The sequence below is a fragment of the Charadrius vociferus genome, unplaced genomic scaffold (assembly GCF_000708025.1).
Source record: "Charadrius vociferus isolate BGI_N301 unplaced genomic scaffold, ASM70802v2 scaffold323, whole genome shotgun sequence".
NCBI lineage: Eukaryota > Metazoa > Chordata > Aves > Charadriiformes > Charadriidae > Charadrius > Charadrius vociferus.
Genome location: NW_009647692.1, coordinates 161,717 through 179,064, shown reverse-complemented (window position 1 = coordinate 179,064; position 17,348 = coordinate 161,717). Strand labels below are relative to the sequence as shown.

Genomic DNA, 17,348 nt, shown 5'->3' with positions numbered 1-17,348 from the left:
TTAGGTGGAAGCGAGAGATGTAATTTTTGTGCCATCCTGAGAATTCTAGCTGACTATTGAGATTAAAGTACGTGCACTGACCAAAATGATCCTCCTGAGCCATGTACACAAACTGTTTATTAATACATATTTTTTCTTTAAGCCTGGAGCAGAGGTGAGCATTCCCGTGGGTTAATGTTAGTCTCTCTGTATTTCCAGCTGGCTTGCGTCGATTCAGTGGTGCTCAGTGGCACATGCAGAATGTCCTCAAAGACTCTGTGGAGAGCTCCGATGACGAATTCTTCGATGCGCGAGGTCAGTACGTGTTTTTGTCCTCCCCTCCCCATTCTTTCCCCAATTTTGCAGAAAGTCACTAAGCTCCTTTGGGGATGAACTGACAATATTGTCCTCATCACACTGAGATCTGAAAAAACCCCAGCAGATCTTCTCTCAAGGATTTGTGAATGGACATAAATTTACAGGAGATGGGTGAAGTGCTGGGGTGGATGTGCGAGCTGTCATGAGCTGGATCTGGCATCAGAAGCAGCACGACTACTACAGTATAGAGCTTCAGGGGGTCTCTTGGGCTCAGCTTGTTTACAGGTCAAGTACTATATGATGCTACAGTTGGGGTGCTCTTGTTTACAGTTCCTGATGAAGGCCATGAGTGTCTGTGTTACTGATGGCCAACTTCTAAAATGGCCTAGATTTTCCATTCTGGCAAAACTTTGACTAAAGTGACTGGGACCTCTGCTTATTCAAGAAGAAGCAGTATCTTAATGCTTGTGGATTTAATCGGGTGAATCCAAAATGCGATGTTCCCTACACCATCTGATGAGACCCTGAATCTCGGCATGCTCTTTAACATGTTTAACATGTTTTGTTCTGAAGTGGGAGTATAATTTGTAGGTTGTGTGCATACAACGTCCCACCTACATTGAGACATGGGAGCTCTGGTTTTGTTTATAGGAGTCAAATCTAATGCTTTTCTGTCATGTTTCATTTGCTTTTCTGAAGAGAATAACCAGCAAGGGAGGATTAATTCTGCTACTACTGTGAAATCCAACTGTAGGACCTTTCATAGTGTGGGCTACTGAGGCTAGACTGAGCTGTCCTTATGTCCTCATGTTTACCTGAAGTCAGGAGTGAAGGGTGATGGAATAAACTTGTTGAATGTCCTTTGGCTTTTGTAGCAAACTGGATCCATTAAGTACAGAGCAATGCCTGTGGCTTTGAGCAACCTGATCTAGTGAAAGATGTCCCTGCCCATGGCAGGAGGGGTTGGACTAGAAAGTCTTTAAAGGTCTCTTACAACCCAAACAATTCTCTGATTCTGTGAAAAGGAGAGGGATTCCCCTACCTCCAAATATTTGTTGAGACTTCTTTTCTAGTTTAAAGTAAACCTAATCCAAAGTGGAAAACTCAACTGTCCCATGGTAAACTTGGCTTGGGTTTGGATGTGCTTTTTATTTTTAGTTTGGTTGCTTCATTAACAGGACACTCGGCAAACATTCTGCTGATGTCTAAGTGCAAAAACATTTGCATGGCTAAGATTGTCACCCAGTTTCTCCCTCTGTTGTTATTTACGGTACAGAGAGAAAACCCCTTTACTTCCCAGCATTCTGCTATTCTTGAATGAGGCTTGTTTCTGAGCAAATTAATTTGCTTTTATAGGACTACATTGGCCTCAGTCTCATCGCTGTGTGCCGATGTGATGTCTGTAGACGTATGGTGGTATTGCAAATGGCAGTTGGTGTTTTTAAAGCAGTATTTGGCATTATATGTCTGCTGTCTTGCAGAGAACTTCATATTTTGGCATGTTTTAATTTTCTTTGTGAGTGGAATTATTGCAGGAATGGTTGGCAACCGACTCTTGTGTTTTCATGCTGGCATAAGCTTGAGTTGATATTCAGCGTGAAGGAGTTGTTACATCAGGAGCTTTTTAGTTGCTTTAAAAATGCAGAGGGTAGGAGGTAGGTAGTGAAAATGAAACAGCTTTTATGGGGGGATCAGCTCTGTCCTCTGAGTGGTTTGGAAGCTTTGAAGCAACTTCACTGATAACTCACTAATTTATTTCTGTGAGGCTGAATTTGCAATATTATTTTCCTATAGAAGCTGGTTTTGCAGAGCCATAATTAATATTAATCTGATTATTACTGTGTGTTATTCAAAGTACAGGTTTGGATCTAGGATGCTGCGACTTCAGTTTATCTGCTAGTTGCTCTGACAATGATGGTGACTTTATCTGATGGTGAACCACTTATTTTCTACTTTACTTTCTGTAAATTGCCTACTGTAGCTGTAAAACTTACGACAACTTTAAACTTGAAAGACAAACTGCTTACATGTAGTTAGATTATTTTTTTTTTAATCGCCTCCTCCTGCCCCCAGTAGGCAACAGTCTCAATCAAACAGGGGAGGAGAAATTTTCAAAATAGAATGGAATTTGAAAACTTGGCACAAAATTCTGGCCTTACCTAGAACACTACAACAGTCCATTGAAATCAGGCAGTTCTAAATGAAGATGGGTATCGGAATAATGTTTTTATGAAAGTAAAATGATTTGTGTTTGGTTGATCGGGTGTAACAGGATGAAACTATTTGATGTGGCTTGTTCAGGTGAAATTTTTTAATGGATGCTTGTATCTCTAGACTCTGTGAAATTGACTGTGGACTTTGTGTTCGTTCAGAAACATGCTTGCATCCTCATGATTTACCACAGCTAGTAAAGAGTCCCTGGCTGTGCAAGCATGCTACAGCCACCGTGCAGAAAAAGAGATGCAGATGTTCTGACTTAATTTGAAAGGATGTCCTATGGTAGGTTTCTTTGGGGTTTTTTTGTTTGCTTGTTTTGTTGTTTTTTTAAAAAAAGTCCCCACACTCAAGTACATGCCGGGGAACAAAATTCCCTCATTTGTTGCATGTATGGATAAGGTACATATTCAGTTCAGAGACTTTTTGAAGTCTGAAACATGAGAGACGCATCAACTACCATTTTTCTTCCCTGTTCTGTACAGCTAGGCTTACAGTAATAACGACTTGGCTGGTGTAGAGGGTTCTATATCTGAGAATCAAGAAGTAATCCCCAGAAAAGTAAAGAAATAAGTGACCCAGAAAGGTAAATAAATGAGAGGTTTTTTTTTAAATTTACAGGTAGGCTGAGGCACAAAGCCCGACTATATGCTGTCTTGATGTCACAATGGCAGCTCATGCCCAGCCTGAAATCAGTTCATATCTGCTCTTCTGAGCTGGGATTTAGCAACCCATCTCTATTTGAAAAGGAATTTGAGACCTCTGAGCGAAGAGCTGTGAGCTCTGTGTGTGTGCACGCACATGAATGCATGTTTCAGAAAATACATTGTTGAGCACTGATTATTTTCTCCTTGTTCTGAACTAAATGGCTATCTTATCTGAAAGAGACTTTTAGCACAGGGATGTTCCAGCTGTCTGCACAAAGAAGTATGTATGCTGTAAGCTGATTTGTCCCTTGTAATCTTTATTGTTGTGGGTAGGCACAGAGACCCTGCAGCTGGTATTCAGATGATCCTTGCACCTAGATTATTTTTTTTTTCTTTCCCCAGATGGATGCTTCATTACTATGGGAATTTAGCGTCAGACTGAGTGATGTAAATTGTCATAGGTACAAAGCTGATGTGGATGCGTAACTGAGATTTTGGGGAGAGGCTGAGTGTGGCATATGATTTTATTTGCTTTTTAACCATAAGAGTGGCAGGTGTTGTGTTTTTGAGGGAAAACCAAAATCTCAAGGTATTTGTGTCATGTCTTACAAAAATCCATGCCTGCTATTTAATTCATCAAAAAGGAAAGAAAAAACCTGACAAAAACTAATCCTACGTGCAGTTGTCAAACAGGCTGCTCTCTCCTCCCTCATACTTTATGTTGACAGAAATGGAGAAGAACCAAGGGAAACAAATTAGTGCAATTGACAGAAGACACAGGTCTTGGATTTTTCTGTGTTTAAAACAGGTAACATGAATGTTTTCACTCAGAACCATTTAAAGCAAGGAAGAGCAAGAGCATCTGGAATTCTAATCTGTTTGGAGTGTAGAAGTTATAGAAACTGGAAAAGCCACATCACTGCTGGAATCAAGTCTCTCCCCAACAAATATATTTGCATGTAAAAGACTGATTTCATTTTTGTTTGTATGTTTAAAAGCTATGACACACAAGAACAGATGCGTGTGTAGACGAATGGGACTGTCAGAGAAGTCCAGTACCGTCTAGTCTGATGAGTTTTCTTAAATGAGTTTTCTAATGAGTTTTCTTCCCTTTGTATATCCCTAAAGAGGGATTCCTGCTTACCCCACGTTGACTTTACACTGCTGTGTCTGACCCCAGCACAGAAACCTTGCTGCCATTTCCTCATGTCAGACTTGGCTTCACCTGCTTTGCAAATGTGGATCTTTACTGCCCTCTGAGCAGGGGTGCAAGAGCTCGTGTCCGTTCTGTCAGAGAGTCGGGATATCATTTTGGTGTTGCTGACTGACCTGTGACTTTGCTAAATGAAAAAACAAGTGGAAATTTTAAGGGAAGTGGCTGCCTTTGTATTAAGATACCAGGTAGGAGCTGAGTCTCAGGTCTTTGGTCTGTACTGTCCACGTTCCTGGGGACATAGCTTACAGCTGGGTCGTTTTCCTCAAGTCTGTCATCACACAAGTCATTTTGGTATCACTGCTTTCAGGCTGGTAGACATTCTTTTTTTTCTTTTTTTTTCTTTTCCTTTATTCTTTTTTTATGCGTTGTCTGCCATTTTACTTATGTTTTGAGGTAGAATCTATATGGCCTGTATTAAAGCTTTAGACTGGAGGAGACACTACTACGTGGGAGATGTTACTGCGGAGCAGAAAATGCCTTCAGGGGATCACAGAAATGTGTTCTGTATCATACAGGGGATCACAGATCCTGGCAGTGAGGACTGTGCAGGATGAAATATCAATCTCCATTTTTTTTGCTGAGGAAATACCAGTCTCTTCTTTCCATGGGGCTGCTTATGGCTACATTTCATGAAATACACGTACTGAAATACTCATGGTAAGATAATTGTGGACAGTATCAAATTCCAGGCAGTAACAGCAGCTGAAAGCAATCACCAGAGCACTATAGTTTGTTTGCCATTCAGAATTTCCCACTGTTTTAAGCTCTTTCTTTTTTTCTTGGCACTTTGCTACTGTGACATTGCTGCCCCATGTGCATTGAGTCCTGCTGAGGTAAATGGCTCTGCTTTACCCAATACTGCACGCTCTGTGGTCTGAAAACCTGCAGTTAATGCTGCTTTGCCTCTTGGCTGGAAGGTGGGAAGACAGCTTCAGCTAGTGAAAATTGTTGCTGAATTCACACCAAAGGGCAGGTGGACAGTTGCTGCACAGCACGACAGTGTGCAGCATAAAATACAAGGCTGTTCGGTGTGGGCTGTTCTGTGGGGTTTGTTTTCTCTTTGCCCAGGAGAACTGTGTGCTACGTAGTTTTTCCTTGTGTGTATTTACAACTTAGGTAAATGCTGCATTGAGCTGCAAATAGAATACTTTGGGCTTCTGAAGGCGCCCTAAGCCTGTGTACTGCCAGCTGTGGCCAAGAGCAGTGATCATCTGCCAGCTGCTCTCAGGTGGACCATGAGAGGACTTGGAAGTGCTTACAAGCTGTTGCTGTGAATGGGAGATTTTGTGCCTTCTTGAGACAGAATGGCCTGTACGCTTTTGTATAGGGTGCTGCTCTGAATGGGGCCCATAATGTGAAATTGTTGTAATTTCATCATGTTTGTAGGACTATGACTTGTCTGTAAAATTAGGTTGAAGAAGAGCAAAGCTGAGGGAAGAGTCATGTGTATTCAAGTGTGTATCTTCTCATATGTGAATAAATAATAAAACCCTCTAAGTTCCCTTTTAGCTGATACTTTCTGATAGCTGACACTTGAGAGCATGAAGCAAAAGTTGATAATGAGGAGAGATCTCAGCAGCATGTACTGACGTTGCAGTGAGACTGCCTTTGCTCGTCAGGCCACTACAACATGGCGTGTTTACCGCTCCGGGTCCTTGGTGAGGTAAATAGCAGCCATATGTAGTCATGAGAGAAGCATAATTTGGCTTTAGCAACAGGAGATCTAAGACCAAAATGAGGGTAGGAAACTGGCCAAAGGCTGTCTCAGTCTGGGGTCATATCCAAAGCAGCTAATTGTGGAAGTTGCTGATTTTTGTTGAAGTCAGTGAAGGAATGTAGAAGTGTAGAAGAAGCACGCATGTGCGTTAAGAACAGAAACTGTTGTGTGTTTTGGTGTGTGTGTGGGAGGGGGTATGTTGTAGTATTGTTAGTAAGCATTTCAGTTAGTTTTGGTTTAATGTGGTGTGCAGAAGCAGGGAATACTGTGTTTGACAAACTGTGTGCCTCTCCCCTCCCTTGGTCAGTGTACTGCTTCTAAAACAGGCCATAAGCATTTATTTTAACAGTTGCTGTGTAACTCTTCTCATCAAGTCTGCGTACTGCAAACTAGGTTGCGTTCACGCTCCTAAATGAACAATTCCAATTCTTCTTTTTTATAACCTAGACTCCAATGGCTTGTACAAAGAGAAATTTAAGGTTTTTCTTCTTGTGGCCCTGTTAACGTTCATTAATTTTGTTCTTGGTATCTTGATTTTGTGCTAAAAACGTTGCTTTCCATATTTCCCTGCTCCTTTGGGGGAGTTTATGCACTGTTGTAAAGTCTAACTTGCAGCTCTACTTTCAGCACAGAGGCTACTGGCTCATGCAGCTGGCAGAGCAGAGCACAGCACAAGGAGAAATCCGTGCGTTTGAAAGTTAAAACAAAGCCAGAGTATCTAAGCTTCCACCTACACACTTACCGTGAGACTTTCATCTGCGTCCTGTGGACCGACAGAAATGTTCCCTCCAGCATTGGCGCCCTGGTGCAAGTTCTCATTCAGCAAACACTTCCCTCATACCACCTCACAAAGTTAGCAAGATGTCCTTTCCAGGAGTAGAAAAACTTTAAAGATATGACTTGGGAGTAATGTGGAGAAGACGGGGCAAAACTGATCATGTTGGATCGTGCCGTGTGACAGAAAGTGTGATTGTTTGACTTAGAGACCGGTCCCATTTGGGCACTGGACTCTTTACAGGAGGCAGTATGAGGTAGTCAGTAAGAAACAAATGGACTGTGGGTACGTACGGTCTATTTTAGGGCACTGATTTTCTGAGTCATACAAAACTATTAATTTCATTTCTAGGTTTTCATTTTTCCAGTTGTAAACCACAAGAAATCTTTTCTGGCAGGTGGCTGGAAACTAGAATGGTCTGTAAGAGAAAGCTGTTGATGATAGTTATTATTGAAGTACCTGGGAGGTGATTTCAGGCTTTTTGTGGACTCCCTCAGAAGAACCGAAGTTAACAGTCGATATCATGTTTGTGATAAAGTGCAAATGGTAGTTGCTGTTTGCAGGGGATCCTGTAGCTGCTTTCTGAGCTACTTTAAATTCAAATGAATTCTCATTTCAACAGTTATTCTGGATTTAAACTAGTCCATCAGATGAGAATGTGACTCATCAGAAACATGACTTCTTCATCGTTTCTTTATCTCTGCATCAGGCCTCTGATTTAGAATGTGAGGGCATTTTTTTTTTTATTGCTTCCTAGGCGTGTAATTGTAGCAGATGTTATGGTCAAAAGCCTGCTGACAGCTTTGCTAAAGATTGAAGAGGTGGTGCGGTGTACAGCTGCCTCATTTTTTCCAGCTGCGTTTAGTTAGTCTGCATAAAAACTTTTGTCATTAGTTTTGCCTTCTTAAAATGAGCCTTATGGCACTGTCTTCTGTGTTACTGTGTTCATATGAAGCTGAAGCCGATAGGTACTTGGTATGTATTTCAAGCCAGGCTCTGTGTGTACTTTCTCAAGATTCTTATTCGTGAAAGAGGCTACGATAGCTCTCTGCTAATTAAAACCTGCTCTTAATTTGCTGCACCTTCCTCTCCTGAAAATAGATCCACTAGTCTCATTTATTTAATTCTAAAATGCTCTGCTGAGGAACTTGAATATTATTTGGAAATGCTGCCAATGAACTGAAGTGGAAGTTTGGGAGGTCTAAATACTGCTCAGGGTGTTTGTGCTGTCATGCAACAGTGAGATGTAAAATTCTATTGTGCTTAGCAAAAAGCCTCTCGAGGTGTGAGGATGCTGACCCTCATTCACTAAAGCATATGAATTTTAAGAAAAGGCTGTGATGCAAAGATGGCTTGTGAATGTCGGAATGCCAAGATATCTGTCTTTTCCTGCCTCAGTTTTTAGTGGGTGTCATTTCCTCCTCCCCAGTTTAAATATCAATGGAAGGCGCTTCGGTAAGTGTGTTATTTTCCATGTGATACATTCATTGCTGATGATAGCGGTTTACAACCTGTTTGGAAGAGACCCAAGTGCTTGGTGTTGCTAGTGCTACTCCTGCATCTGTGGCGTTAGAGTAGCTCTTTGTCTCTGGTGTTTGTAGCGTATTATATCTATGGACTACACTCATAGTCTTCCATCGCCTTTTCTGCTCACAGGACTTTCCAGAAGACAAATATAAGTATTAATATTTCCAGATATTTCTGTGCAAACTGTATGCAAGTCTTTTTAACCTCCTTGTTCATAAATCCTTTTTAGCTGTTGCCTAAAACAGGTAGATAGTGTCTATTCTTCATCACAGATACTTAGCTGTGTGATTTAAAGCCAGTGCTGTGTCTTTTGTCAGATGGCAGATTTCGTGCTGGAATTGAGTCGGTTCATAGCAGACGTTGTCATATCATGACAGTACTAGTTTCAATATTTTGATGCTTCCAACAATTACTTTAAATACTTTTATTGTTGATCAGTGCAAAGTGCTGTGAGTTTATCCAGAGTGTCATCACTTCTCATAAGGTGTGGTATGTTTCTCATTTTATTTAGTGCAGATGATGATACTAATGCACGAGCAGTAATTTATTACTGCACCAGGTTCACACAATGCTTCAGAAATGGGAGGAAAGATATCCTCTTCCTGGAGTTAATGCGTGTTAAAGGAACCTCATACTTCACTGAAGTTAGTCTAGATTCTTTTTTGGGTGAAAAACACCCGTCAAATTAAAAACAAAGTCAACACTGACTGCTTACGTATTAAAAAATTGAGGTGTCTGGTTTGAAGGGTTTTTTTGTTTGTTTTGGTTTGGGTTTTTTTTCAAGTCTATTTTTTGAGAGTACCCAGACTCTGAAAATCAGGAACACTGAAATTTCCATAATTTGAGAACCCCCAGATCAGAAAGATATGGAAAAAAGAAAGATGAAATCTTAATCTTCGTTTTTGAAAAGCAAGCCACGCTGCCATCAAACCCCTCTTCCTCCTCATGCCTGAGAATAGTCTCTATGTTTCTGTCAAACTGAAGTGATTCAAAGGCTTATGCAAACTTCTCTCCCAAAACCTTGCTCACTGTGCAGTTGCCGAGACGAGGATTTAACAGGAGTTGCAGGACCAACTGAAATGGGCCTCATTTTTTGCCAGTAACAGTTCTGGACCCAGTATGCTGTATTCCGTGTGCTAGCCAATTCTGTTTAGCTGCGTGGCTACTGCACCAGCAAACTTCAGCAAGAGCACTTTGTATATTATGCATTGGATTTTGGAATGGAGGAGACAATCCCAAATATTCCTTGTTGCAGTCTACTGCTTCCATTCTCTTAACTCCTCTTTTTTGAGATAAACTACTTTAAAATCAGAATGTCTGTGCAATAATTTTTCCATCTCTGATGCTGTCCACTCTCTCGGCTCTTCTATGGCAGATGATTTCCAAAGTTTGGAATTAAGAGGGTAAGTGTATGTATAATATTTTACGTATTAAATTTTAAATATATTTGAGAGAGATGTCATGGTACTCCTAGTTTTTGAGCACAGAATGCTGTGTGTAAAGTATATTGATTTAGTATGTAATATAGCTTTCTTTAAATACTTCTTGATTTTTTTGATGTCAGGAGCAATCTATGTAGTCTGAAATTCTTATAGTGACAGTAGCTATCCTTTCTATAATTGTTACTTGAAATAAAAAGTGACTGCTATGTATACATAATGAACAACATCTGTTACTGAGTTGTTAATCCTCTAATAACAGACTTTTAGTGGGAGATAATAATTTAATATGTGATAAACTGCTTATGTGGATCAAAATTAAATTTGAATTGGAGACATTTGGTCTTGAAGAGAATGAGAAATGGTGCTCTGTTCCCACTGGGTGTTCAATGAGAATAGGATACCTAAATTGTTTAAGCTGCACTGAAATCTTAAGCTTTAGTGAGTGGAAGAATTGGAAACAGAAAATAAAAATAGCCTCTGATGATTTTCCTCCACGCTGCCGTTGTGCTTTTCAATGGTCTTCTACCGTGTGCTTTAAAAGGCTGTCTGGAGGGTTTCAGAAATGTTTCCAAATTCCATGTGAAGCTGGAATCGTAACTTTAAGCACCAACTCATACTTGAAATTTTATCCAAAAAGAGAACAAAAATTATGATGTTTCAGACATTTTAGATGAGAGAGTTTCTCCAATGCAAAAATTGTTACTGGGTTCTGTCTTTGGGAGTGTGATTGCTTACTGTGCTTGATGGAATATTCTTTTTAAATGTCAACATCTATTATTCAAGAATGCTATGAAGTTCAGTGTGATGGCTGCATTTTTGGAGTTGTTGAGGCATGGATCATGGACTAATGAGAACAAAAAATGCACTTGGAATTTGCTGAACGTGGTCTGTATTCAAGCTAAATCATAGAACAGACTTCAAAATACATTTTGCAGGAGACTAAAATGTTGATAAACAATGATTGTCCACTGTACCAGGAGAGTTTGATACAAGCATTTCCAAGTTTTGATTACTTTGTACTTAGCTTGCAAAATGCTCTTTGAATCGAGTTTGGTTCAGATAGATTTCCAGAAGAAAAGTGGTATGGTGAGACAGACTCCTTCATTTCTACAGTGTCATTGGTCTGTTAAGCAACCAAAGATAATGTTGTTTATGTGTAATGTATATGTTTATGTACAATGATCACCTATAGGCTTTGACCTGTACAAAAGCCTTATTGTACTAAAGCCTTTGCAAAGGCACAAGGGATGTCTTTTGCAGCCTTGTCTTTGTCACCTTTTGTTCTGAGTGGATGGGTGGAAGCAGGCTGAAGAAATCATCACAGAGTGGAATCATCTTACCCAGAGCCATAAACAATATCAGTGGCTGAACTAGGGGGGGGAAATGGTTCTATTCCAGTAGTCTATCTACAATTAAATTTACTTTCTAGACAATGCAACGCATGCTTAAACATGTTAAGTCAGTATCTTACTGCTGGTTGTTAGTTGTTCTGGAATGTTTCAAAGAGATCCAGCTATGGTTGAGGCCTTGGGGTATTTCATTTGCCTTGGTCAGCACTGTGTTTTAATAAAGAAGTGAGGAGAAGAAACGGTCTAATTAATCAACCCATAGGGAAATGATCCCAGATCATATTCTTTCTGTCTATGTTTGGCATTTGATGTCAGCCCTTGGGGTGTCTGAATGGACACTTCATCATCTGAGGCATTGGTCCTGCTGCCATGCCTCCCTTTGTCATTACGCAAAGGTAATGTGTCCCACAGCAAAGGTGAAGCTGACTCTTCCCTCAGGAAATGGACTTTGTGCAAAGGAGTGCACAGTGTGTCCCCTTCCTCCAGTACCCAGACTGTTGGTGTGATCGTCAAGCTGTCACTCTCTAGGCACTGCTAAAGTGGGTTTGGTAGCTGCTGCTCCTCTGTACCTCTTGCAGAGGTAATCGGAACTCCTCATGTTCATGCATTTTTGGAAGAGTGGATAGAAAAGAGTATTATTTTATGGGAAGTTCCTGTTTGAGATGGTTGAGATTTCAGGTTTTTTGCTCTTTATGCTGGGAACCAGGCATTGTAAGTGGGCTTCCTCTTAAGTTTAAATATGTAAGGAAGGAAAAAAAGAATCAAACAGTCCCATGTTTTCGTACTGGTGTGAATCATTGTCCTCACTGAAGGTGATGTCCTGACTCCCTTACAAGTGTTTTGGTAAAGACAGTGAAGCTGGAGGTTGGCTTTGATGTGTTTGTATAGCACCAAGGTGATGTTCTAGCCTAAATGGTCAATTATGTGTTTGTATCATCAGATCCCAGCCATTAGAACCTTGCATCTCTTATTAGTGAGTCTTGAAAGAGAAGTAGAACCCAATTTTGAATAGAGTACAAGAAGGATGCCTATACTTTGTCTTTTCATAAGTTGATATCTGTGCTTGTTCCAAGAGATTTTTAAGTTGGAAGAAGAGAATTCTGATACAAACCTTTTGCTGTTCTTTGTGCTTCTGAAAAAAAAAAGCAGAAATGGTGGATAGTTTTTAGTACCAGTTCTTAGAGAGATGGGGTCACAGGTGAGAGTGAGCTGTGCATTCTGAGGGAGAGTCCTTGTGAGGCAGAAGTGAAGATTACTGATTTGATGTTAACGACTTGCCTTCCAATCTGGCAGCAGGCTTCAAAATCTCCAAATTGTTTGAAGGAAAAGATGGTTTTTACAAGGACTTGTTACTGGATTACCTGAAGGATGACAGTCCTGCATTTATATACAGTAACTTAGTAGTGGGAACATAAGCACTTACGTTTGCTGGCCTGTATATTACTAGTAGGGCATAGGTAGAAAATCTTCCCTGGTATAGATTATCTCATTATTGTCATCTTGCATTTACTTTTGAAGTTTCTTGTTTTCTGGTGCTGCTGCCTGTAAACCATATAACTGTGACCAAGCTGTTCTGTCAATCTGATTAGCATCAACAATTAACAAAGAAAAGGGGTGGGGAAAAAAAAAAGGAACAATAGGGCATCTATTAGAGGTAAAGACAGGAAAGGAGGATTTGGTGTTCTGTCATTTTTGTGCATGTACTCTTTCATAGAATCATAGAATATCTCAATATCAAGCACATAAGGATCGTCAAGTCCAACTCCCTGCTCCTCGCAGGACTACCTAAAAATAAACCATCAGACTAAGAGCGTCATCCAAATGCTCCTTGAACTCTGACAGGGTTGGTGCCTTGACCACTTGCCTGGGGAGCCTGTTCCAGGGACCGACCACCCTCTCAGTGAAGAACCTTTTCCTAATGTCCAATCTGAACTTCCCCTGATGCAGCTTCATCCCATTTTCTTGTATCCTGTTGCTGGTCACCAGAGAGAGGAGATCGACACTCCCCCTCCGCTGTCCCCCTTGAGGAAGGTGTAGACTGCAATGAGGTTCCCCCTCAGCCTTCTTTTCTCCAAGCTGAACAAACCAAGGGACCTCAGCCACTCATTGTAGGTCTTGCCCTTGAGGCCCTTCACCATCTTGGTTGCCATCCCCTGGACATGCTCTGATAGTTTGATATCCTTATGTTGAGGTGCTCAAAACTGCATGCAGAACTCGAGGCAGGGCTGCACTAATGCAGAGTGGGACAATCCCCTCCTTCAACCAGCTAGCGATGCTGTGCTTGATGCACCCCAGGACACAGTTGGCCCCTTCAGCTGCCAGGGCACACTGTTGACTCATATTCAACTTGCCATCAACTCAGACCCCCAGATCTCTTTCTGCGGGGCTGCTCTCCGGCCTCTTGTCTCCCAATTTGTACGTATAACCAGGATTGCCCCATCCCAGGTGGAGAATCCAGCACTTGCTCTTGATAAATTTCATAACGTTGGTGATAGCCCAACTCTCCAGTCTATCCAGATCTCTCTGCAAGGAGAGATTACCCTCGAGGGAATCCACAGCGCCTCCTAATTTAGTATCATCTCCGCTTTCTTCCAAACAGCCTTTCAGGAATAATGAAATGTTTAAATGTAAGGAAAACAAATGTGTACAAAAGCATAGATACTAGCAAAAGAGGCAGATGGCATTTCTACTCTCAGAAGCTCTCTGGGTGATGAGGGAGCTTGTATCTTTGGTAGAGGAAAGCATACATGTGGGCTAAAGTAATTGGCATTGTCAGTGGATTAAACATGGCACCAGAGAAACTGCAGGAGTTTGTGGTGGAATGAGGAGAACCTGTCCAGGAGAGAGACTGCGGCCTTCACCTCCCAGACCCTTATTCTGTCTCCAGCATTGCACTTCTTGTAATGTTTCTTACCTGTATTTCTCACTCATTCTCTGTTGTTTATACAGAGTGCTTCATCAATACTTGATATTCGTGCATCTGAAAGGACTTTCTGCACAGTGCAGCTGGAGTTGAGTTCTACGTTTCCTTATGGGAGAATTTGGAAACTATCCCAGACTCTTACGTCTACCCATGTGTAATTTGCACTTCAGAGACAGCCTGAAGTAGGAGGCAGAGGGCACAGCAGTGGGCACAATTAAAACATAACATTAGTGAGCTGTTTTTGCATTCTGAAAAACAGCTGGGATCAAACCCTGGTTCCTCAAACAAAGAAATTTCTGGCTGGCAGCCTTGTAAACAGAGAATCGAGCACCTGTGTTTGAGATGGAGCAGCTGTACATGCTTTGACTGTTGATTCATCTGCCCTGGCTAGCTACTTAATGTAGTGAAATCCAGAGAGAAACGGAGAAGTAATAGTTTACTGTTTTCTTTTACCCAGCTTTCGCTTGTTTCTTGCTTTCCACATGGCATGCAGTAAGTTAGGCAGAAAGTTCTCAGTTCATAGCAGGACTGAGTTGTGCTTCCATGTTGGAAACTTTAGGCTTATTAGATTTTTTGCCTTAGTACTACCAGATTTTCCTGTGGTAAGTGATGATCACTAAAAATATTTTCTCTGTGTACCAGATGTCCTACGAATGTGAACTTTGAGCTGTGTGTGAACAAGGTAAGAAGCTTTTCACCATCTGACCAGGCAAGGGATGGAAGGAAACGTGCAGGGTCATCCTGTGTTTGCTGGCAAGGCATTGGAGGCAAGAAAGAACTGAATGGCTTTCCCAGGGTCAGGCAAGACCCCAGGTTCTGTGATAGCCACAGAGAGAGTCCAGGCCTTTTGAGTAAGTCAGCTGCCTTTAGATGTGCTAACACCCTGCCTGTCCTTCAGACATCACATGTATTCTGCTGCCATCACCTCAGCGATGAAGGGGTGGGGATGAGCAAATACCTGAGGAGAGGGAATCTTTTGCGAGTAGTTGCATTCTTCTCAGACAAGCAGCATTTCAGAAGCACTGTGGCATGTTGAAGGTTTAAATGGGAACAAAACCTCAAGCCCAAATTTGTGTACTCAGAAGCCCTTTGCCTGTTAGGAGAGTTTTAAAGTGGAATGGCCCAGGGGTAAGGGGCCAGCCCTTGCCAAGTTAGAGGGCTACTCTGATTTAAGAGGAAACTGTGTGACATGAAGACTACTTAAGGTAAATCTGAAGGCCTTTCAGCAGTACTTGTTTTTGTTCCTGCTGTTTGAAAGTATCTTTTACCCAAACCACCTATCTGTGTTGAACTCTTCAACACTGATCTTTGTTTACAGTAAGCAGAGAAAAATCTCCCCTCTGTAAACAGTTATTCACATTAACATTCATTCTATTTAATTTTAAAAGTTCGTGTTTTTTTCCATCATCTCCTTAAAGCATTTAAATGGAAGATAAAAATCATCATTGATAATCACAAAAGGCACAAGCTCATGATTCTTGCTGCAAAATGTTGGCGAGTTAGGCACAGGGGGTACTATGGTTTTATATCCTGAGTGTGAAAAACAACATATCTTGCTCTGCTTGAAGGCAAATTCTACTTGAACAAAGAATTTCAGGTACATGTTCTTTTCCAGGTATAGCAACCTGTTGGTAGTCATGGAAGTACTCAAGCTGTCCTACTAGTTTTCATCTGCAAAAATGTTCATTGCCCCCAGAGCAGCAGTACTGATCTAAGTTAGCTGGCTCTCCAACCTAATGCAGTTCAAAATCCACCTCAGTTACAGTACATATAAATCATTGTAGTTTGAGTAACATCCAAATTTTTAAGCTTGATTTTTATTCTTAGTGCAGAATTCCTTATATATATTCCTATAGTGGAATATAATTCTATAATACAAACAATAAACAGTTCTAAAAGTACAGCTACATCTCGTCATGTTGCTAACTAGTATTATTTGATGCAGGAAACTACTCTGTCATGTAATTGCCACATACTTCTGTTTGATCACAGAAGATGGAAGTTACAGTTTGAATACATCTTCACAAAGCAGTCAGAATATAAAATTCCACTATTTAACTAGCATTTTTTCTCAGATTTGAAAAGCTGTTTAAAGAAGCCTGCGCATTCCCATTTGGCCATTTTATCAGACTTCCAAAACAGACAGGCAAACAACCCCCTGCCCCAAAACCTTTAAGCAGAAAAAAAGTCTTCCAAAACACAGCCCTGGAGGCACACCTATTTCAGTTGCTTTCAGTTCTTTTTCACTGGTAGAAATGCACGCTGCATGCATCTACCAATGTTAAAGGTCATCTGCTGTACTGCTGATTTGTCTGGCAGTGCCAACGCTGAACTTTGTTCAAGAAGAACAAAGGAGGGGGGAAAAAAAGCTACAGCAGAAAACCATTATCACGCTGGTTTATCCATGGATAATGTCTCACCTGTCAGCCAGAGACTCACCGCTGCTAGGCCTCAAAGAGCTCGAGGGCTGTGTTCGTGCTGCATTGCTGCTAATTTGACCACTTCTCTATTTGTATTTGTGCAACTGCACTGAAGAGCTGGTGTGAGGCTCAAATGGCCAAGGCACTTCTTATTTCTTCCTCCGAACTGGTGGATGGGAACAGCAGGAAGTAGTAAGCATGAAACATCACTGAAAATCCCTATCATTCTCAGATGGATTTTAAAACCACCTGATGGGGGGAGGGAAGAGACAAAAAACATTCCAGATTTGGTAAATAAGCAGGAGGTGAGGGTTATGGCATCACCAATGCAAAAAGCTTTTACCCTTTCTGGTGAAATTATGTTCCCATCAGCTGAGAACTAGAACACCACGCATGAATCTGGTAGATCCATCGTATCCTGAGTTTCTACCCACTGTGGAGAATTGCAGATGGTATTTTAGGGAAAAAGATTAAGAAATTCAAAGATTAAATACACGAAATTTATGGTGGAACGATGCTGTCATCATCAATATTTCAGCCTTAAAGGCAGAGAACAGTTGAAATTCCTGAGGTTGAAAGTGAATGCATTTTATTAGGCTTAACGTTTTGGCGCTTTTAGCTACACTAAAATTTTGTAGGTTTTAAGTACAACTTATTTGGTTACTTAAGAAGCTAAAAGCTTCAATCACAAGAGTCCATGATTGTGATTTTAAAGAAAAAAAAAAAAGTATAAACCATCACAAAACTTTAAATTAAACCAGTTGAAGTACTACTGTCTTGTTAATTTGATTGTGACGGTGCCCATTAAACCCAATGAAGGT

At 41.0% G+C, this 17,348-nt stretch overlaps 1 protein-coding gene across 1 annotated transcript in view; it reads left to right on the top strand.

Moving 5' to 3' along the window:
* Positions 1-233: 233 nt before the first annotated feature.
* Positions 234-17,348, top strand: part of PITPNM3 (PITPNM family member 3) — a 93,797-nt gene continuing 76,682 nt past the window's right edge. The window contains exon 1 of the mRNA XM_009881438.1: positions 234-294. Within this exon, the coding sequence (XP_009879740.1) occupies positions 234-294 (61 nt within the window). The remainder of the gene's footprint in view (positions 295-17,348) is intronic.